Here is a 19,876-nt window from a genome sequence, read left to right as displayed (position 1 = left end):
GTTCGACACGCGCGAGTTTCATGGCTCGGCAGTCATACCACGCGGGAGCGATAAGGGGCGAACCGCGCGACCGTGCGCGCGAGAGCGGGACGCGGATGAGGGCGGTGTTGTGCCGGGCGCTCGGGGATCCGACCAAACCCCGATCCGAGGGGGGCGCGTTGGGGGTGGAGGACGTTCCATCGCCGAGATGCGCGCGCGACGGGGTCAAGGTGAGGGTCGAGGCGGCGAGTCTGAACTTCGCCGACGTCTTGATGGTCCAGGGCTCGTACCAGGAGAAGCCCCACATGCCATTCATTCCGGGCGGCGAGTGCGCGGGCGTCGTCACCGAGTGCGGCGCCGACGTCCGCGGACTCAAGGTGGGCGACCGCGTCGCGGGGGTGACGATGGGCGGGGGCGCGATGGCGGAGGAGTGCGTCATCCCCGAGCGCATGTGCTTCCCGGTGCCCGCGGGCGTGAGCCTCGCGCAGGCGGCCGCGTTCCCGGTCGCCTTCGGGACCGCGCACCTCGCCCTCACCCGATACGCGCGGGTCACGCCGGGCCAGACGACGGTGCTCGTCCTGGGCGCCGCGGGCGGCGTCGGTCTCGCGGCGGTGCAGGTGGCCAAGGCGCTAGGCGCCGTCGTCGTCGCCGTCGCGAACGGCGCCGGTAAGATGCGAGCGCTCGAAGACGCGGGCGCGGACCACCGCATCGACGCCACGACCCTGCACTCGAATGGAGGCGGCGCGCGCGAGGACGATTACGCGGGGCTCAAGGCGGCGGTGGCGACCCTCACACCCGGGGGAATAGACGTCATGTTCGACGTCGTCGGCGGTGAAGGTTTCGCGCAGGGACTGCGGTGCGTTAAATGGGGCGGCGTCGCGCTCGTGATCGGGTTCGCCAGCGGGGACGTCCCGCGTCTCGCGATGAACGTCCCGCTGGTGAAGAACCTGTCGGTGCGCGGCGTGTACTGGGGCTCGCACGCGGCGCACGCTCCGGAAGAGTTGGGCAAGTCGCTGAGGGAGGTTTACTCGATGCTCGCGGATGGGCGATGTCGGGTCCGGGTGAGTCACGCGTTCGGCCTGGACGACGCGCACGAGGGGTTTCGGACGATCGCGGAGCGACGGGCGGTGGGGAAGGTGGTGGTGACGCCCGCGGGGAAGCGCGCGGCGTCGAGGCTCTGAGGCGATTGCTGACGTGGGGGTGTGTTGGCGCGCGGCGCTATAAAGTTGTGGATTTTGCCGGTGGTGTTTCGAGACCAACGCGAATTTCCGCACGAAACGCAGACTGCGTGACTGTGCGCCGATTCTCTATCCACAGATCCTCTCGGCCGCCGCTTTATCCCGAAATCGACGGTTCATGGAGCGTTTTGAGGTTGTAGGTCTCGAATCGATCGCGCGACGAATACCCCTCCGCATTCGCGCGACCCGAGCGCCACTCTCGCTCGCACGACACCCGCGGCACACGTCCTCGTCTGCTCGCACACCCTCGGCACAATGTCTGCCATGTCTGCCACCCGCGCGTTCGTCGCGGCGCCCGTCGCGGCCAAGCTTTCGGCTTCCCGCAAGTCCGCCACCGGCAAACCCTACAAAGCCGGCGCCCGCCGCTCCGTTGCCGTCTGCGCGAAGACCTCCGCCCCCGAGCTCGACATCAACACCAAGGTGTTCGAGAAGGAGCTCGTCGATGTCGCCGGCGAAGGCGAGTACATCGTCCGCGGTGGCCGCCACCTCTTCGAGAAGCTCCCCGAGGCGCTCAAGGGCATCAACACCATCGGCGTCATCGGCTGGGGCTCCCAGGCGCCCGCGCAGGCGCAGAACTTCCGCGACTCCCTCAAGGAGGCCGGCATGGACACCAAGATCTGCATCGGTCTCAGGCCTTCCTCCAAGTCCAACGACGAGGCCCGCGCGTGCGGCTTCACCGAGGAGGACGGCACCCTCGGCGAGACCTTCGACATCATCGCCAAGTCCGACCTCGTCATGCTCCTCATCTCCGACGCCGCGCAGGCTAAGATGTACCCGCGCATCCTCGCCGCCATGAAGCCCGGCGCCACCCTCGGCCTCTCCCACGGCTTCCTCCTCGGCGTCATGGCTTCCGACGGCGAGACCTTCCGCGAGGACATCAACGTCGTCCTCGTCGCCCCCAAGGGCATGGGCCCCTCCGTCCGCCGGCTGTACGAGCAGGGCAAAGACGTCGGAGGCTCGGGCATCAACGCGTCCTTCGCCGTGCACCAGGACGCCACCGGCAACGCCACCGACATCGCCCTCGGCTGGTCCGTCGCCCTCGGGTCCCCGTTCACCTTCGCCACCACCCTCGAGATGGAGTACCGCTCCGACATCTTCGGCGAGCGCGGCATTCTCCTCGGCGGCGTTCACGGCATCGTGGAGTCGCTCTACCGCCGGTACGTGAAGGAGGGCATGTCCGAGGAGGACGCGTTCAAGAACACCGTGGAGTGCATCACCGGTCCCATCACCAAGACCATCTCCACCAAGGGCATCAAGGCGGTCTACGAGGCTGTGTCCGACAAGGCTGAGTTCATGAAGGCATACTCCGCCTCCTACATGCCCTGCAAGGACATCCTCTACGAGTGCTACGAGGAGGTTCAGTCCACCAACGAGATTCGCTCCGTGGTCATGGCGTGCGAGCGCTTCGACACCTTCCCCATGGGCAAGGTTGGCACCTCCGCGATGTGGAAGGTTGGTGAGAAGGTTCGCGCCGAGCGCGTCGAGGAGGACATTCCCCTCAACTCCTTCACCGCGGGCGTCTACTGCGCCTGCATGATGGCGCAGATTGACACCCTCCGCGAGAAGGGCCACTCCTTCTCCGAGGTTTGCAACGAGTCCGTCATCGAGGCTGTCGATTCCCTCAACCCCTACATGCACGCCCGCGGCGTCGCGTTCATGGTGGACAACTGCTCCTACACCGCGCGCCTCGGCTCGCGCAAGTGGGCGCCTCGCTTCGACTACAACCTCGAGCAGCAGGCGTACGTCGCCGTCGACCAGGGCGCCGCCGTCGACAAGGAGATTGAGAGCAAGTTCCTCAACAACCCCGCGCACATCGCCATCGCCAACTGCTGCGCGCTCAGGCCGTCCGTGGACATCTCCGTCAAGTTCGGCGTCGGTTCCGCGCGCGACGTCGAGTCCGCCGACTTCAAGATGGGCGACAAGGCCACCGCCGACGCCAAGTAAGAAGCGCCCTCGGAACGAGACTGGAACGCCCAACGTGCCAAACGACGCCGCGGCGCTCCAAACTATTCATCTATACACTACTATCAAATCGGGGGGAGAGAGAGAGAGAGAAAGACATTTGCACAAATGCACATAATAGCCGCATAGAACATGCTGAAAGCGTTTAATAATAGCTGAATGCCAACGAAACACGAGCGCTTCTCCTCTCCCGCTCATCGCCTCGCCAAGATCAATCATTTTCTCGCCATCCTGCCGCTGGGCTTGTTCTTGGCGAAGGCGATGTGCAGCGCGGAGGAGTCCGGATCGTCCCTGTCGATCAGGTACCCCTCCAGCGTCTCGAGCGCCACGAACGCGAGCTCGGGGTTGGTGAACTCCGCGAAGCACAGCGGACCCCGCTCCGGGTCCTTGCTGGGCACCAGCCTGGCCGACTGAAACCCGTCGAAGGGCCGAAAGATGTGGCAAATCTCGCGAACCGTCGCGTCCTTCGGCACGCCACTGATGTGCAGCGTCGGCGACGCGTTGTCCGGGAGCCGCGGGGGAGGCGGCCCGCCGCGGGGAGGGCCCATCGGACCGCCTCGCATCGGCGGCGGCGGCCCCGGCATCGGCGGGAGCGGCGCCATCATCCCCGGCCCGCCGGGGCCCATCATCCCCGATCCCGGCGGCCCGCCCGGTCCGCCCCGGGGACCCGGACCGTACCCGCCGCCCGGGCCGTGTCCCATCGGAGGGGGCGGGCCGCCCATCGGCATCGGAGGGGGCGGGCCGCCGCGCATCGGGCCGCCGCCGTAGTTGTCGGTGGATCCCCAATTGCCGCCGCCGCCGCCGCCGCCGCCGCCCCGCGGAGGCATGCTTCCCGGCCCTGGCCCGGGCGGACCGGCCTGGTACCCGAATCCGCCGCCGTCGTATCCGCCGTCGTTTCGCATCCGTTTGCCGCCGCGGTCTTCGTCAACCGGCGCCTGATTGGGCGGCGGGCCCCTGTTGGGCTGGTTGATCATCACTTCGAGCCTGTAGCTCGTGGTGTCGTTGTAGTAGTTGCGCGCGGTCATCGCGGCGGGTTCGTCCGCGAAGCTGAGGTAACCAACGGGCCTGTCGATCGAAAAGGCGGGGCGCGAGGTCGGGATGTTCAGGCGAGACGCGCGCGCGTGCGGTGGGAAAGGGATCGGAATTGCGGGAGAGAGTGACGTTTGGAGGCGCGGAGCCGTGTTCGGGGTGAGATCGTCGGCCGGTGCGCACCTTCCGCCGCCGTCGCGCTCCAGCCTGCTGCCGAGGCATCCGCTCAGGGAGAAGAGGTGGTGGAAGTCCGCGTCGTTGATGTCCGGCGGGAGGTTCGTGACCTCCAGCGTCGAGCCCCCCATCGCTTCTCACGCGCGGAAAAGATCACCGGCGCGCTCGTGCGGATCTGGTGCCCGCTGACGCCTTGTTTCGGACGCGCGGGTCGCGACGACGAGCGACTCGGGAGTCGGACGAGACGCGCGGTATCACCGAGAGCGCGCGAGGGTGGACGCGAAGTCCCGACGCGATCGGACGATCGCGGTGCGCGCGCGTGCAGTGACCATTCGAGCCGCTCCGCGTGAGGGATTTCATCTCCTCCTCTCTCAGTCGCCGCCACGGACACTCGCGAGGGCCAGGCTGCCAGGCTGGAGGTCATACAAATATTAACGGGAGACCGACAGGACGGGCACGGTTTTCGAGCACGAGCGCGCCGCTGCTTCCGATTGGTCCATCCTTCACACTTGTCGCTACGTCTAAATCGTCCCATCGCTCACCCCGCCGGTCCGTACAGCTGGTTGCTGGACGATGCCCGAGAGATGGAGCGGGGGGTGCTCCTCCCGCTGCCGCTTCCGCTTCCCCCCAGGCGGTGTTGCGCCAAGAGCGATCGGCCGCCGTGCATCGGTCCCCCGGGCACCGCCGGCGGCGGCATCTGCGGCGGCGCCGGCGGGGGCCTCCCGTCCCCGTCGTCGTCGTCGTCGTCATCGTCGTCGTCGTCGTTCTCGTCCGCGTACAGCAACGAGCGCATGAGCTCGCGCTTCTTCTTCTTCGCCTCCGCGTCCAGCCTCTCCAACTCGGCGACGCACCCTTTGCCCGCGACGAATCTCGAATCCACCGCCACGCCGTCGGCGCCGACGTGGCTCACGTCCGTCTCCGGGAGGTTGCGCGCCGCCTTGTACACGCGCTTGGCGAGCACCACGGGGAGGCCGCTCGTCACCAGCTCCATCGCGCTGAAGTCCCGCACGGTTCGCGTGGTGACGCCCTGAGCGACGAGCGCGTTGGCGTACGTTTCCGCGCCGACGGGTTTGAGCACGTTAAGCCTGAGCTCGTCGCGAACTTCGACGAGGGCGCGCTCGCGTCTGCGCTTGCGGACCAAACCCTCGACGGCGGCGATGAACCTCTTGCGGTTCCACATCTTGCGGAACAGGCGCATGACCTTGACCTCGTCGTCGCCCTTGGCCTCGCGCATGATCATGTACCGCTCGTTAATCGTCGGCACGTTTTGCATCATCTCGAAGCCGTACTGCTGCAGCAGCACCTGCATGCCGTCCGCGTAGGTGTCCGCCGCCACAGCCTCCTTCAGCGCGCGGTACATCGTGAGCATCACGTGCCGCACCTGCCACACGAACATCTTGCGCCTCACCTGGCGCTTGATGTACTCGTACTTTGGCCTGTCCAGTAACTCGTGGATGGCGTCGCCGGGGAACGCGAGCAGTAAGACGTTTGTCATTGCGGTGGCTCGGTACCCGCGGCCGTTGGGTCGGCACACCCACCTCGCGCCGTACCTCGTTCGAAACTCCTGCTCGTCGAGAACCTCCGGGGAGTAGTACACGAGGACGTCCTCGCCGAAGGGGTCGCCCTTTTTCAGGACGTGTCCCTTGCATCCGACCACGCCCTGCTGAATGACGTAGAGCTGGTCGATGGGAGAGTCCTCCTTGAACACCGTCTCCATCGGAGCCACCACCTCGACGGACATGGACAGCGACAGCTGCAGCTTGAAGTCGTCGTCCACCTCCCACTCGTTCCCTTCCACGTCGACGCCGCTGAAGTAGTGCACGCGCCTGAGCCAGTCGCTGTGGAGCTCCTGAACAACCTCGCCCTGCATCTCGCGCGAGGTTCGAAGCACGATGTCCTTCCACCCGTCGCCGTCCCCCTCGTTGTGCCTGAAGATGTAATACGACCTGAGCCGCTCGCACAGGCGTGGGTTCCGCGCGTTGAGCCGTTTCTCAGTCAAGAAACGGTTCAGAATGTCCATGCTGTTGTAGAAGCTCTGGTTTCTCGCGTTCAGCGCCGTGATCGCCGCGACCATCCCGCCCACCAGGTACGCGTTGACGAAACCCGCGGTGAGGTGGCAGATGGTGAAGTATAATCGCTCCTCGGGCCTTACCGGGATCAAGTCTCCGAACGGCGTCCCCATGAGCTCGCCGGAGGCGAAGTATACCGACAGCAGGTACTTCCCCGCCGGGTCCGCGTCCACGAGCTTACCGTCCATGTAGTAATAGAGAAAGGTGCACCTGTCGATCTTGTTCGGGTCGTCCCTGCAGTCCAGCTCGAGGATGTGATGCACCAAGAACAGCGTGCATCCGATCCAGTGCGCCGCGAGTAAGAGGGTGAGGAAGTACTTCTGCAGGGACAGCATGGCGTAGTTCAGCGTCAAGCGCGCCTCCCACCGCTTAAAGATGCGCATGCCGCGGAGGATGCGCAGGAGCTTCAGCAGCCTCAGCAGACGAATGATGCGAACCGCCTTGAAGCTCGAGTCGTCTGGGTCCGAGCTCCCCTGGCTCAGGATGACGTTGATGGTGTCGTAAGGGATCACGGATACGACGTCCACGAACATCCACGTCCTGGCGTAGTGCCGAAGGATCTTGCGTCTCGAGTACACCTTGCGCCCGCGGTTGTCGATGAACGCGGTGTTGGCCTGAATCACGATGTCGACGATGAACAGAAAATCCACCACCCTGTTGACGATGAACAGGATGAGGCCCGGCGTCGTGTCGATTCGCGTCGTCAAAAACCCGAGCTCGAACGGCGTCACCACCGCGACGAACACCAGCAGCACGGCGGTGATCACGTCCCACTGCCTGGAGAAATCCCCGTCGGGTTCGATGATCCCGCCCGAGTCGAGCCGCTCGGCGAGGGTGAGCCGGCGGCCTTTGATCACCGCGAGCGGGTTACCGTCCTTGTCCCACGCGTTCCTCGCCGCCCCGACGCTCTTCTTCTTATCGTACAGCTCCCAGTCGTAGAAGGCGTCTTCGTCGCTGTTGTACCCCTCGTCTCCCCTCTTCTTCTTCCGGAATCTCTCGGACTGCGCCGCGTACCGCTTCTCCGCGTGTCTCGCCATGGCGTCCTCGGTGCCCGCCACCTGCATGTGCGAGAAGCGCTCGGCGAGGGACTTGCGGTTGACGCTCTTCTTCACCTCGTGCTCCTTCTCCTTGGCCTCCTCCATGGGCTTGGAGCTGACGTAGTCCCTGTCCAGCCTGTCGTTGAGCCCCGGGGCGGAGTCGGCGCCCTCGGACGCGAAGGCGACGCGCGACCGCAACGGCGGGGGCCCGCCGGGGTTGGAGCGCGCGCTGTCGACGGGGTGATCCTCGACGCGGTAGGGGGTACCGCCGGGGAGCCGCACCCGCGTGTCGTCCTCTTCATCGCTGGAGCGGCCGTCCTGTGAACGAAGGGTCGGGGGAAGGGACGGATCGCGCGCGGTCAGGGTCGCGTCGGCCACGCGGAATCGATCGATACGCTTTCCCGAAGGGGCGCAAAAATTGGAGGCATTTCCGCGTGACTCAGCGCGGCGCGCGCGCGAAGGGTCGGGATCCGCGAGTAGTCGATCGGGTCTGGATGCGCACCTTCTCCCAGTAGACATTCCTCACGTCGTCGTGGCCCCTCATGCTCGCGGGCTGTCGGAAGACGCCGCGAACGGGGGTGCGACGGACGCAGTGGGTCGTCGGCTTCTACGGCTCCAAAGAAGAATAGAACCAAAGAAGCAAGCGCTTTTCCGCCAGGGACCGACATCCCGATTAGACGACAAATCAGATTTGCCGTTTGCGTGTTTCCTAAATGTATGGCGACCAGGCATAAACAAATAACGATTACTTGCCAAAAGTTCGAGACTGGAGTCAAGCGCGAAAGCACACGTCTGCGAAACCTTGCTTTATTTTAGCGCGTCAAAACTGGTCCGTCGCGTCCTCTCACAAATCAACTCGCGTCGCGCTGAGATATGTGGGGCGTCGTCGCGCGCATCGCCGCGGCCGCCGCCGTCCTGACCCTCGTCCAGCACAACATCTCGCAGATGTACAAGGCGTACTACGACGAGCGGATGAAGGAGGAGGCGGGGCCCACCAAGTTGTTCCCCAAGATCGACCCCGAAGACAGAGACGGCACCGCGCGAGGGGCGCCGAGAGGGGGGCGCCGAGAGCGGGGCGCCGGCGGGGGCAGGTCGATGTCGACCGCGACGATCGCGTCCGTGGGCGGCGCGTGGGCCGCCGCGGTGGCGACCGGTGACGCGCTCGCATCGAGACGAGCGCCGGGCGGCGTGGGGGGTGCCGCGTCCGGAGGCGGAGATCTGACGATGACGAGAGACCCGAGATGCGTCGCCGCGGCGCTTCGCGCGTGCAGGACGCTCGCGCGCAGATGACCGTGCACAATCGCGGCCGCATCGCACTTGTATCGAGTTAATCTTACCGCGTTTGTTTGTAACGAAGAAATCTGTATGTGTGACATCTATCAGAAGGGCTCCAGGGGCACCGGCGCGAACAGCTCCGGACGCGTCGCTCGCGCCACCTCCGCGACTTCGTCATCCATGAGGATCGAAGCGGTGAGCTGCACCAGCGCGGCGGCGGGTAGCGCGCCCTCGACCCTGTGCGCCTCCCGCCCGTGCCGCATCCAAACCGTCGTCGGGTACGCGTCCACGCCGAGCCTTCCCGCCAACGCCGTCTCCGCCGGGGAAGCCTCCGCGTCCACCTTGGCCACAGCGATCGAGTCGTCAAACTCCCACGTTAACTTCGCCAGCGTCTCCAGCTCGGGCTCCAGCACGTGACACGGTCCGCACCACGTCGTGCCGAACGACACCACGAACGCGTCCCCTCCCGCCAGCGCGATCTCGCACTGCTCCGCGTCCCACCGCTCGAGCGGCCCCGGGGCGGCACCGAACGAGGCGACGGAAGGGGCAAACCCGAGGAACAGCGAAGACCACGCAATTGCATCTCCGTCGTCCTCCTCCTCCTCCTCCGCGAAGCTGGAACGCTTCGCCACCGACCCGGATTCGAAGGCGCGCACGTCCGACAGCCACATCCCGCGCTTGCCGAGCTCCGCGGAGACGACGTCGAACGCGTCGCCGCCCACCGCCACCTCCTGAACGCGCGACGCGTCCAGCTCCAGCGTCGCCAACGCCAAGTCGCCCGCGCGGCTCATCACCCGCACCCGCATGTTCTCCGTCGGCCCCACGTTCAGCGCGACGCGAACCGCCGCCTCCGCCGCCTCCACCGCGCCCAGCTGCTCGGGCGTCGCGTGGACCCCTGGGGCGAGCCGGGAGCGGAGGCACGGCGCGGCGGCGAGGTTCCAGTTTGGTAAACCCGCGGCTCGAGCTAAACGCCGCACTCGCGTTTTGTCCAGGTGGCACGCGGGAGACTCCACGCGGTGGTGCGCCGCGGCGAGGATGCCGAGCCGCGTCGGGTCCTTGAGGTCGTCCGCGTTTGTGCCGTTGTACAGGACCACGTGTTGCTCGGCGGATGGAGCCACGTCGGATGGAGCCGCTTCGGCGTCGGCGGCGGCGGCGGCGGCGGCGACGGCTCGCAGGGTGGAGTAGAGCGTGTTTTTGCAGTGCGCGCACGACTCGCCGTCGTTGGCCACGTACTCTGGAACGTCGCCCTCGTTCGTGCGCAGCTCCCACAGGGGGATTCCGATGTGTCGGGCGACGTCGCGCGCGATCTGGAGTTGCGACTGGGGCAGCGAGGGCGACACGCCGATCGCGGCGACGCATCGCGGTGACGCGTCGGATCGGTCGTCGTCGTCGTCGCCCGCGCCGAACGCGCGGTGGACGACGTGCGCGACGAGCGAGGAGTCGACGCCGCCGGAGAAGGCGACGACGTGTATCCGCGCGCCCGCACCGGCGGCTCGCGTCGACTCGACCATCGCCTCCAGCTCGCGCGCCAGCCGCGCGGCGTCGTCGCCGTCGCCCGCCGCTTCCTCCGCGATGCGGGGGCGCGCCAGCGCCTTCGTCGTCGTCGGTAGGGGGCGTCGGCGTTCGCCTCGGGCGAGCCTCCGATGGCGGCCGCGGAACGGCGATGCGTCCGCGCGGGTCGCAGTCCCGGCCGGGAACGCCCGCGCCGCGCCGACCGCGATCGAGCGTGTCATCGTCCACTCACCGCGCGTCCTCTCCAGTGCGTCGACGTCCGGATGTCCATCGTTTTCACAACCCTACAAGTACTCTCAGGTGTGACGGTGCCCACTCCTCAGACGAGAGTTCGCGAGCTTTCGAGTCGACGCCGGCCATGTCGTCGGCGAGCGCGCAACCCCCTTCCGTCTGCGCCGCGGAGCTCGCGCAGCGCAGGCTGATGGAGTGCGAGTGTCTCGCCGCCATGTACGGACCGATGGCTGGCGACGCCGGGGACAGATCGTCGTTCGAGGTGGTGAATCCGGACGTCGAGCGCGAGCTACGCGCGGCGGTGGACGCGTGGGAGGCGTCCGGGGACTCCGTCGCGGCGGCGCTCTCCGTACGCGCCGTCTCGGCGCCTCTCCGAGTGTCGCTCACCCTCTCGGTCCCGTCGGCGAGCGGCGGAGACGAGCCCGCCGAGCCCGGCGGGTCCGGTCCCGATCCCTGCCCCGAGCGAGGCACCGTCACGCTCGTGGCGTCGTTGCCGACCAACTACCCCGCCGCGGAGGCCCCCGCGCTGGAGCTCTCCGCGACGCACCTGTCCCGCGACGCCATCACGCGCGTCCTGCGCGAGCTGCAGTCGCTCGCGTCCGAGCGAACCGTGAGGGCAGCCCCGGACGGCTTCGAGTGCCTCTCCGAGCTGGCGCAGGCGGTATCGGATCTATCGGCGGTTGAAGCGGCGGCGGATGACGAGGCGCGGCGGCGAGCGGCGGAATCGAACCCAGGACCCAACGGCGACGAGGGACACGCGCACGCGGTGGTGCGCATAGACCACATGAACGACAGCAAGGGGTACACGAAGACGCTGCGTCGGTGGTCGCGGGAGCTGGGCGTCGACGCTCGAGTCTTCTACGAGTTGCCCAAATCATCCGGAGAGGTTCCGAAGGGTTCGGAAGTAGGTCGCGAGGGTCCGCCGTCCGGGGGTCGGGTCGAGGGGGTGTACGTGGTGCTCGGCGGCGCTGGCGACGACGTGCGGTCGTTCCTGACGAGGCTGCGCACGGAGTTTGTCGACGTGGACGCGAAAGGCGCTCGTTGCAAAGAGCGAAAATCGACGGTGATGTGTTTGCGTCAAGCCGGGGTGGTCAAGCCCGGGGAGGAGCGCGTGCCCGAGTTCGACGGGTTCGAGTGCGAGGGGTACGTCGGCGCGGATGGGCTGGAAGATGCGCTGGCGCGATTTAATCTGTTGCACGTCGGGGCGGGGGCGCAGAGGTTCCAGCCCGCCGGTTAATCTTAAATACTTTCAACCAAAAGCGTGGCCACGGCTTCGAATACCCAAACTCCCCAGAGCGAGACGCGCGGTACCAGTACACGAGGGCATGTTCTATTCCGGTTTGAGACGAGCGGCCGCGCTCGCGCGGTTCGCCTCCTCCTCTCGAGTCCTCGCCTCCTCATCCTCCTCCTCGTCCTCGAGCGCCGTCGAGGCGTCCTTCTCCGCGCGTCCCATCCTCGCCTTCCGGCGCGCCATGTGCGCGGACCCGATGCACGGATACGACGCCTCCCGTGCGGGGACGTGCGAGTACACCGACGTCCACTACCCCGACCCCCTGGACGTCACTGTCCCGCGTAAGATGCAGGTCGCGGACGCCGGGTACTTCCGCGACTTCGGCGGCGTCACGCGCTTCTCCGGCCCGGCGTCCACCGTCAAGTGCTACGAGAATAATCCCCTGGTCCGCGAGGCTCTGGGCGAGCCGGGGAACGGGCGGGTGCTCGTCGTGGACGGGGGAGGCAGCATGCGATGCGCTCTGCTGGGCGATAACCTCGCGGGCATGGCCGTGAGCAACGGGTGGGCGGGCATCGTCATCAACGGGTGCCTACGGGACAGCGAGGACATCGGCAAGATGCGCCTCGGGGTCAAGGCGATTGCGCCGCACCCGGTGAAGAGCAGCAAGCGCGACCCGGGCATGCGCGAGGTGCCCGTGACGTTCGCGGGCGTGACGGTGCGACCGGGGGATTGGATTTACGCGGATATGGACGGGATGCTCGTGGGGGGACCCGAAAAGTTCGAGCTCTGACCGCGTTCGGCACGCGACGTAATAACCCTGTTTAGCAACACGCGACGACATTCTCGCCAATGAATGAATAGTATCCCACCCCGAGGGTCTCCGGATCGAGCGGAACCCCGCGCACGCGGCGCCTCATCCGAGGAGCTGCTTGACCTTGTCCACCACGAAGAGCATTCCCGCGTTCGCCGGCGACGCGCGCAGCAGGCACGGCACCAAACCCGCGTAGAGCCTCCTCACGCCGCCCTGTTTGTACAGCTGGGACCCGGCGTCGAGGAAGCCGCTGTACTTTCGCTCAGCCTTGTTGATGGAATCCGTCATCATCGCGCTCTTGATGACGTCGACGGGGTAGAACAGGGACCAGTAGAAGAACCCGCCGAGGCCGCCCGCGAACATGATCTCCCAGTCCCGCGGCTTGCCGTCCTCGTGCTTCGCCGCGAAGTAGTTCTTGGTGTTCTCGAACACGCCGAAGTAGATGGCACCCGCGGGGAGGTTGCGGATCAGCGTCGCGCCGAACGCCTGGTAGGGCCCCCGAATCCCGTTGTGCTTGATCGATGCCCTGACGCACTCGCCGACGGTCTTGTACGGCGGGACGTAGTTCGGGTTCTGCTTCGCCTGGACGATCTGCGTCTGCCACTGAGACTTGAACAGGTCGATGGGGGACTCGAAAAACGAACCAGCCATCCACGCGAGCAGACCCGCCTTCGCGTAGGACATCGGATCGTCCGGGGAGACGCCGACGATCTCCTTCGCCCGCGCGTACCCAAAGAACAGGGTGGCGCGGAAGAACATCTGCCCCGCGAGCGGCGACGTGACGCCCTTGTACAGGCCCTTGAAACCCTCGGACTTTACCACTTTCGACGCCGCGTCCAGCGGGCCTTTGTACGCCGGGTTCGTCGCCGACTGCGTCTGCAGGAGCACCTTGACGGTGTCGAACGGGTGGCCGACGAGGGTGACGGTGATGCCGCCGCACGTGCCGGCGAAGACGTCCTTGGCGGAGCGGACGAGCGCGGACTGGGGCTCGACCGCGGCGGAGGCGACGAAGGCGGAGTCTGCGGGGTGCGCGAAGCCCGTCGCGATGGAGCGGCCCCTGCGCGCGTGCGAGACGCTCATGCCCGGCGAGTCCAGCACGGAGCGGAAGCTGCGAGGATCGACGGGGACGATGTGGAAAAGGGTCGTCGTCAGCACCGATCGTGCGCGTGCGAGCGTCGCGACGATTGGGATTGGGACGCGCGGGCAGACGCCCGCTTCCCCTCCGCGGATGCGAGCAATAAAACAAGATGACGGTCGCGATAGAGACGTTAGCCGAATGTGCCGACGCGTCTCGGCACGCGCCGCGGGGCGTATCGGAAGGGAATTCGGAAGGCCGACGCGTACCTCTGGAGGAGGACGTTGCTGGGAACGGTCATCGTTACGCCCTTTTTCTTACGACGCACAGCCGACGAGCGCCGAGACACTCGATCGGAGTGGCCCCCGCGTCTGTTCTTGCGGCTTTCTTTATCTCGTCTGCACGGCCCAAAATCTGGGCAACTCGGGGGCTGCAATCCCTTTGGGTGCCGTAGGTGCCCTCTGTCGGGAGTCGGTGGGAGGTACGGCAGGGTAAAAGCCCATAGGAGGCAGAAAAATGGACGGGCCAAGGACGGGACGAATCGACAGACTGCCGACCCCAGTCTGACTCGGATCGCGTTGCCAAATCGCGAAAGCGGGCGGGAAAAAAAGGCTTCCGCGACTCATCGGTTTGAAAGGGTTTAGCGACCTCGGGACGGCCGCCAGTGGTAGCCGCGCCGGGGTGGTCGATCTTCCCGCGGATGCTCGCGACGGATATCGCGAGGACGCGCGCGCCTCCGAGCGCCGTCGCGCGCTCGGCCCTTCGTTCCATCGCGGTCCATCATCGCGCCGCGGTCATCAACCGGTCGTTCAACGGCCGCGTCCGATGCCAGGCGTCGACGAGCGGTCGAGACGACGTCGAGGGCGCGGACGGGTCGTCGTCGTCCAGGCGGCGATCTCGCATCGTCCCTCGCGTCCACGCGAGGCGCATCGAGGCCATGAGCGGCAGCCACGACGAGGACGAGACGCACCTCGAGGGAGAGGACGACGACGCGCCCTCCAACAACCTGGCTCGGTCCATCATGGGAGCCGCGGACCCAGGCGCGCCTCTGGGCGTCGTCCTGACGCACGTCAGCGCCGACTTTGACACGCTCTCCTCCGCTGTCGGCCTCGCCAAGCTTCGCAACGCGCGCCTGGGCGCGAACTGCACGTTCGTCGTCCTCCCGAGGGGCGCCTCCCCCGGCGTCTCGCACTATCTCGCGCTGCACAAGAACAAGTTCCCCATCAAGGAGAAGAGAGTCGTCGAGGCGGGTGCGTTAGCCTGGGCCGCGGTGGTGGACGCGCAGCGCCGAGACAGGATCGGAGACTGCGACAAGTGGCTGGACGCCGCGAAGGAGGTGGTGGTGCTGGACCATCACCTCCTCGCCACCTCGGACATCGACGCCACGGAGCTCATCGTCGAGGACGTCGGAGCCACAGCCACCATCGTCGCGGAGATGCTCGAGAACGAAAACGTGCCGATAACCGAGGAGGACGCGACGCTGCTCGCGCTGGGAATACACACCGACACCGGGTCGCTCACATTCGAGGCGACCACGCCGCGGGACGCCGACGCCCTCGCGTATTGCCTCCGCATGGGCGCCAGTCAGAAAGTGTTGGCTGAGTACGTGAACCCGAGTTTAACCGCAGAGCAACGAGAGGTGATCGCGCGGGGCATGACGGACGTGGTAAAGACGACGGTGGAGGGGATCACCGTGTCAAGGGTCCACGTGGAGTGCGAGGAGTACTCGCCGGGCATGGCGACGTGCGCCAAGGAGGTTTTGGACCTGACGGATTCGGACGTGCTCTTCATGGCGGTTTCCTACGTGCACGGCAAGAAGAACCCGTACAGGCACGTCAGCGTCATCGGCCGCGCCAAACCGGTCAAGACGGTCGACCTCGGCGCGTTGCTCAAAACGCACCTCAACGGCGGCGGGCACCCCAAGGCGGCGTCCGCGGCGTTCCGGATGGATCAGGAGATTTCTTCGTCGAGTTCGCTCGAGGCGTTTCGCGCGAGCGGCGACGTGGAGGGAATCCTCGACGAGCTGGTGCGACGCGTGTGCGTCGAGCAGGTCCCGCCCGAGCGCAAGGCTCGGGACGTGATGAGGCACTCGCGACACGTGGTGGCGGCGACGCCGGAGATGACCATGGCGGAGGTTGGCGAGTTTCTGGACGTTCACGACCACCGAGCGTGCCCGGTGATATCGGGCGAGGGGATACTCGTGGGCGTGGTGTCGGTCACCGAGGTGGACGTGGCGACGATCAAAGGCCAGCTGGACAGACCGGTGAGCGGGTACATGAAGCTTCGAAGCGCCGTCACCCCGAACACGCCGGTGAGCGAGTGCGAGCGGATCCTGGTGGAGCAGGGCGAGGGGTGCATACCGGTCGTGGCAAACTACGACGAGCCCCGCAGGCAGTGGCGGATGGAGGGACTCGTGACCCGAGCGACCATACTGAAGACGCACGAGTACTACAGGAGGAACAGGCTGCGATCGAGGAACGGCGGCGGGCTGCTGGCGGAGAGGGACGGGGACAAGGCGGCGCCGAAGGTGACGGTCAACCCCGAGGTGTTCTTCGACTCGGAGATGCTGGGTTTGGCGGAGAACACCAAGACGGTTCCGGAGGCGGACGACTCCGTCGCGGATGCCGGCGCTTGAGACGAACCGTTTGGCTTATTTTTGAAATCGCACCTGATAGGCGGGAGCGGCGAGACGAGCTTAGACCGTTATTAAAGTGAGAGCTAAAACTGTTTCGCCACCTTGACGTTCCACCAGCGCCCCAACGCGTCCTTCCCCTTGAAGTACGCCGTCGCGAACACTGCAAACGCGGACAAGACGCGCCAAACCAAACCCTCCGATCCCTTCGCCTCCTCGAAACACTCGAGCCTCGCCTCGAGCTTCTTTCCCGCGTCCAGCACAAGCTTCGTCAACGCCTCCAGGTCCACGTTCGCGCTCATCGCGAAGTGACGCGCGCGTTTATGATCGTGCATCGCCTCCGCGGCGAGCGCGCGCTCGTGCTTGCGCCGCATCGACGCCCAGCGGCCGTCGAACTCGAGCCCGGCGGTCGGCGTCATCGCGCCCTGCCCGTCCCTGGAACGCGCGAGCGCGGCTAGGACCCGCGACGCCCTGTGCCGGGTCTCCGCGACGATGGCGAGGATCGCGTGCCGCTTCGCCGCGTCGGAAGCCGCGAACGATATTTGACCCTTGCGCCCGACGAGTGATAACTCGCCAAAGGGCGAGTTTCCGACGTCAAACGCGTGATCCCTCGCCGCCGCCCCGCGTGACTCGCTCCAGGTCAGGTGCGTGGGAGCGACGCCCCAGCCGGCGCTCAACACCGCGCCGAGCAGCGCCCTGTGCACGTCCGCGGGCTCGACGAGCACGGGAAGGTTTTGGCACTGAAACCCGTTCGGCGAGATTCGCGTCGGCGACTTGGTTCGCACGGCGATCGCCATATCCGGATACGCGACGGCCGAATCGCGCCCGTCGAGGAGCAGCGCCTCCGTGCGCGCCAAGTCGAACAAAAACACGGGAATCACCCGTACCCCGTCGCCGTCGTCCCCCGTGTTCGCGTCGCCGAGGTCCATCTCGATCTCTTCCGCGATTCGCGATCGAAACTCCCTCAGCCAGTACCGCAACTCGGCGGCGTCGAGAAATTCCCTGTGCGTGCCCCCCGCGGGTCGGCCGACGTCCAGGTTGAGCACCCGCCCGCCGTTTCCGTCCTCCTCGGCGCCGGCGTACGTGGCGCCGCCGCCGTCCCCGCCGTTCGCGCCGCGGTCGGACGAAGAACCCGGTGTGGACGAACGCGCGGTCGCCTTCAGAGCCCGGTGCATCGCCGCCACGCACAGCGAACACGAGCCGACGCCGACTTCCGTCTCGGTCACGTGCACCGCCGGCGCCGATCCCTCGGCACCCTCGGCACCCTCGGCACCCCCGCCGACTTCACCGCCCTCCCACGCCCCCGCCGCCTTCCTCAGCGCGGACTCGATCTCCCTGATCCCGAGGGGCGGCACCCGGCCGTCGTTGCCCCGCGGCGTGTCCGTCACCCGCACAATCTTCACCGTCGTCGACCGCCAAACCTTCGGCGCCACCGCGTGCGCCGCGGGCGGCGCCAGGAGATGATTCGCCGCGCGCCGCAACAACCCCGCGACGGCGACGGCGAGCTGGTCCGGTCGTCTCCGGTGCGCGGCGTGAACCCGCGGGAGCGCGTGCGTCGCCCCTTCGCCGCCATCGGACGGGCCGTACGACGTCGGACCCGCGGTGAGGTCAAACCACGCGTACCGGCCGTTGTTTGAACCGATCGAGCCGTTTGAATCGCCGGTCCACAGCTGGCCGACGCAACCCGAGGTGCTCGTGCCCGACCCACCAGTGGACCCGGGAGGGCGACCCACCGCGCTGTCGTACGAGTATGCGTATTTGCGCGATGCGTACGCCTTGGGCGCGGGGTTGAGGATGTAGATGACGTAGGACGAACTCGCCGCGGCTTTCGCGTGATCGGCGGCGATCAACGCGTCGACGACGTCGTGCGGTATCGCCGTCACCGCCGAGGATTCCACGGTTATAGACGCCAGGGCACCGCGCGTCGCGTCCGCGCGTTCGAGCGCGTCGTCGACGGCGGCGGCGATTTCGGCGCACAGCCGTCGGGACGCGCGGGTGACGTGGAATCGGAACCTGGTGGTGATTGGACCGGGCGGGATCCGGCCGTCGTCGTCGTCGTCGTCGTCGTCGTCGTCGTCGTCGTCGGGCGACGTGAGGGAGACGTGCGGGACGTCCGCGCGGAGGGCGTCGAGGTAGGGCGCGAAGTCGCGCTCGGTCAGCCTCACCTCCGCGACGCCGTCGCCGTCGAACCCCACCAGCCGCACCTCCACCGTCGCGTGCCGCACGATCGGCGCTTCGAGAGCCTCCGTCTTCTCCTCGAGCGTTCGCGTCGAGCTGTGCCTCCTGAAGACGTCCTTGTGAGACTCGGAGAGGGACGCGTAGGAGTCGCCCTTGGCGAGCGGGTCCTCGTCCGCGGCGCGGTCCAGCGCCGCCCTCGCGGCGTGCGCGTAGGGCGTCACGCCGAGTTGATCGGTCGCCCCGACGCGCGGGATCCGCAACAAACCGACGAGGCAGAGGAGCGTCGTCGCCGTCGTCGTCGTCGTCGCGACGCTCGCGACGAACGATCGCGACGCGAGCGATCGTCGGGTTCGCATCGTCGAGCGCGGCGTCGTCGACGCGCGGCGCCCCGCGTCTCCCTTCCTCGCGACCCGCGCGGGGTGTTGTGGGTGGACGCGTTCGTTCGCGTCGGAAGGGTGGATCCAACCAACGTTTGAAGCTCGACGGTCGAGGAATTTTCGGTACGCGGGTTGTTCCAAGACTCCGTGATGATATGATAAGACTGGTATTCAGACCACGCTCACTCGTCGCCCCCATCGTCGCCCCCACCCTCCCCGTCCCCATACCCGTCCTCCTCCCCGTCCTCGTCCCCGTCGCCCCCGCCCTTCATGAACTCGATCAGGTCCTCGTCCGAGTCGTCAAAGTCCGAGTCGCCAAAGTCGAAGTCGTCCTCCTCCTCCTCGCCCTCGGCTTTCTCGTCCGCCTCGAGCTGCGCCGCGGTGCGCTCCTCGAAGTACCGTCGCCCCGTCATCCGTCTCTCGCCGCCGGCGGCGTCGGCGTCGTCGTCCATCGATCCGCCCTGGCCGGCTTTCAGCCGCTTCAGCGCCCTCTCGGCGTCAAACTTTTCCACCCACTCGCGGTAGGAGTCCACCGTGACCGGCGTGCCCGTCGCGCGCATCGCCCTCAGTCGCGCCACCGCCTCCTCCTCCAGCCGCCGCTGGATCTGCTCCGGGGTTTCCTCGACGACGTCCACCACACCCGCGCGGTCGCGCATCCACTCCTTCGCCGCTTGCGCGAGGTCGAAGATCATCGGCATGCCGACCGATTCTTTCGCCAGCGCGTCGAGCATCGACTTGCACGCGACGAGCTCTGCGTCGAAGAGCCCCCGGAGCGATCGGCACTTGATCAGCGGCGGCTCCTCCGGGTAGCTCGGCGTGTGAGAGAACACGAGGCCGAGTCTCGCGCGCTGCGATTCGTCCCCGTCCGGGTCCTCCTCCTCGCCGTCGCCGAGCGGGGAGACGACGATCTGGTAACACGGCGCGTGCGTGACGCCCGCGATGGCCTCGCTGCCGGTGACGACCGCCATGTCGTCCATCAGGATGGACAGCAGAGCCTCCACCTCCATCTCCTGCTCTTCCGCGCAGTCCGTCATGGTGGTCGCGGCGGCGTGGGGCGGGGCCGCGG

General features: G+C 67.0%; 12 protein-coding genes across 12 annotated transcripts; 6 read left to right on the top strand and 6 right to left on the bottom strand.

Annotated features, from left to right (window-relative positions):
* Window positions 1-20: 20 nt before the first annotated feature.
* On the top strand, window positions 21-1,160 carry MICPUN_57654 (predicted protein; the record flags this gene model as incomplete). Its single annotated transcript, XM_002501616.1, has 1 exon — window positions 21-1,160. The coding sequence occupies one exon, from the start codon at window positions 21-23 to the stop codon at window positions 1,158-1,160; it is 1,140 nt and encodes a 379-aa protein (XP_002501662.1).
* A 312-nt stretch (window positions 1,161-1,472) lies between these two features.
* On the top strand, window positions 1,473-3,347 carry MICPUN_57653 (predicted protein; the record flags this gene model as incomplete). Its single annotated transcript, XM_002501615.1, has 1 exon — window positions 1,473-3,347. The coding sequence occupies one exon, from the start codon at window positions 1,473-1,475 to the stop codon at window positions 3,159-3,161; it is 1,689 nt and encodes a 562-aa protein (XP_002501661.1). The 3' UTR covers window positions 3,162-3,347.
* Window positions 3,278-4,513, bottom strand: MICPUN_57652 (predicted protein; the record flags this gene model as incomplete). Its single annotated transcript, XM_002501237.1, has 2 exons — window positions 3,278-4,244; window positions 4,392-4,513. 2 exons carry the CDS (start codon window positions 4,511-4,513, stop codon window positions 3,395-3,397), a joined length of 972 nt encoding a protein of 323 aa, XP_002501283.1. The 3' UTR covers window positions 3,278-3,394.
* A 407-nt stretch (window positions 4,514-4,920) lies between these two features.
* On the bottom strand, window positions 4,921-6,984 carry MICPUN_52700 (voltage-gated ion channel superfamily; the record flags this gene model as incomplete). Its single annotated transcript, XM_002501236.1, has 1 exon — window positions 4,921-6,984. One exon carries the CDS (start codon window positions 6,982-6,984, stop codon window positions 4,921-4,923), a length of 2,064 nt encoding a protein of 687 aa, XP_002501282.1.
* Window positions 6,985-8,361: 1,377 nt separating this feature from the next.
* Window positions 8,362-8,778, top strand: MICPUN_57650 (predicted protein; the record flags this gene model as incomplete). The annotated part of the gene is made up of 1 exon (XM_002501614.1): window positions 8,362-8,778. The coding sequence occupies one exon, from the start codon at window positions 8,362-8,364 to the stop codon at window positions 8,776-8,778; it is 417 nt and encodes a 138-aa protein (XP_002501660.1).
* Window positions 8,779-8,864: 86 nt separating this feature from the next.
* Window positions 8,865-10,496, bottom strand: MICPUN_57649 (predicted protein; the record flags this gene model as incomplete). Its single annotated transcript, XM_002501235.1, has 1 exon — window positions 8,865-10,496. One exon carries the CDS (start codon window positions 10,494-10,496, stop codon window positions 8,868-8,870), a length of 1,629 nt encoding a protein of 542 aa, XP_002501281.1. The 3' UTR covers window positions 8,865-8,867.
* Window positions 10,497-10,633: 137 nt separating this feature from the next.
* On the top strand, window positions 10,634-11,743 carry MICPUN_57648 (predicted protein; the record flags this gene model as incomplete). Its single annotated transcript, XM_002501613.1, has 1 exon — window positions 10,634-11,743. One exon carries the CDS (start codon window positions 10,634-10,636, stop codon window positions 11,741-11,743), a length of 1,110 nt encoding a protein of 369 aa, XP_002501659.1.
* Window positions 11,744-11,831: 88 nt separating this feature from the next.
* MICPUN_57647 (predicted protein) lies at window positions 11,832-13,273 on the top strand (the record flags this gene model as incomplete). The annotated part of the gene is made up of 1 exon (XM_002501612.1): window positions 11,832-13,273. The coding sequence occupies one exon, from the start codon at window positions 11,832-11,834 to the stop codon at window positions 12,525-12,527; it is 696 nt and encodes a 231-aa protein (XP_002501658.1). The 3' UTR covers window positions 12,528-13,273.
* MICPUN_90479 (mitochondrial carrier family) lies at window positions 11,864-13,966 on the bottom strand. The gene is made up of 2 exons (XM_002501234.1): window positions 13,893-13,966; window positions 11,864-13,656 (listed from the first exon to the last, which is right to left on the bottom strand). The coding sequence occupies exons 1-2, from the start codon at window positions 13,922-13,924 to the stop codon at window positions 12,651-12,653; spliced, it is 1,038 nt and encodes a 345-aa protein (XP_002501280.1). The 5' UTR covers window positions 13,925-13,966; the 3' UTR covers window positions 11,864-12,650.
* Window positions 13,967-15,029: 1,063 nt separating this feature from the next.
* MICPUN_108050 (predicted protein) lies at window positions 15,030-16,357 on the top strand. Its single transcript, XM_002501611.1, has one exon. The coding sequence runs from the start codon at window positions 15,059-15,061 to the stop codon at window positions 16,256-16,258; it is 1,200 nt and encodes a 399-aa protein (XP_002501657.1). The 5' UTR covers window positions 15,030-15,058; the 3' UTR covers window positions 16,259-16,357.
* Window positions 16,342-18,789, bottom strand: MICPUN_57644 (predicted protein; the record flags this gene model as incomplete). Its single annotated transcript, XM_002501233.1, has 1 exon — window positions 16,342-18,789. One exon carries the CDS (start codon window positions 18,787-18,789, stop codon window positions 16,342-16,344), a length of 2,448 nt encoding a protein of 815 aa, XP_002501279.1.
* A 203-nt stretch (window positions 18,790-18,992) lies between these two features.
* MICPUN_80796 (predicted protein) lies at window positions 18,993-19,844 on the bottom strand (the record flags this gene model as incomplete). The annotated part of the gene is made up of 1 exon (XM_002501232.1): window positions 18,993-19,844. The coding sequence occupies one exon, from the start codon at window positions 19,842-19,844 to the stop codon at window positions 18,993-18,995; it is 852 nt and encodes a 283-aa protein (XP_002501278.1).
* Between the last annotated feature and the right edge of the window lie 32 nt (window positions 19,845-19,876).

The sequence above is a fragment of the Micromonas commoda genome, chromosome 4 (assembly GCF_000090985.2).
Source record: "Micromonas commoda chromosome 4, complete sequence".
In the NCBI taxonomy this organism is placed as follows: Eukaryota; Viridiplantae; Chlorophyta; class Mamiellophyceae; order Mamiellales; family Mamiellaceae; genus Micromonas; species Micromonas commoda.
Note: the sequence above shows the minus strand (reverse complement) of the source record. Positions and strands in the feature narration are given on the sequence as shown.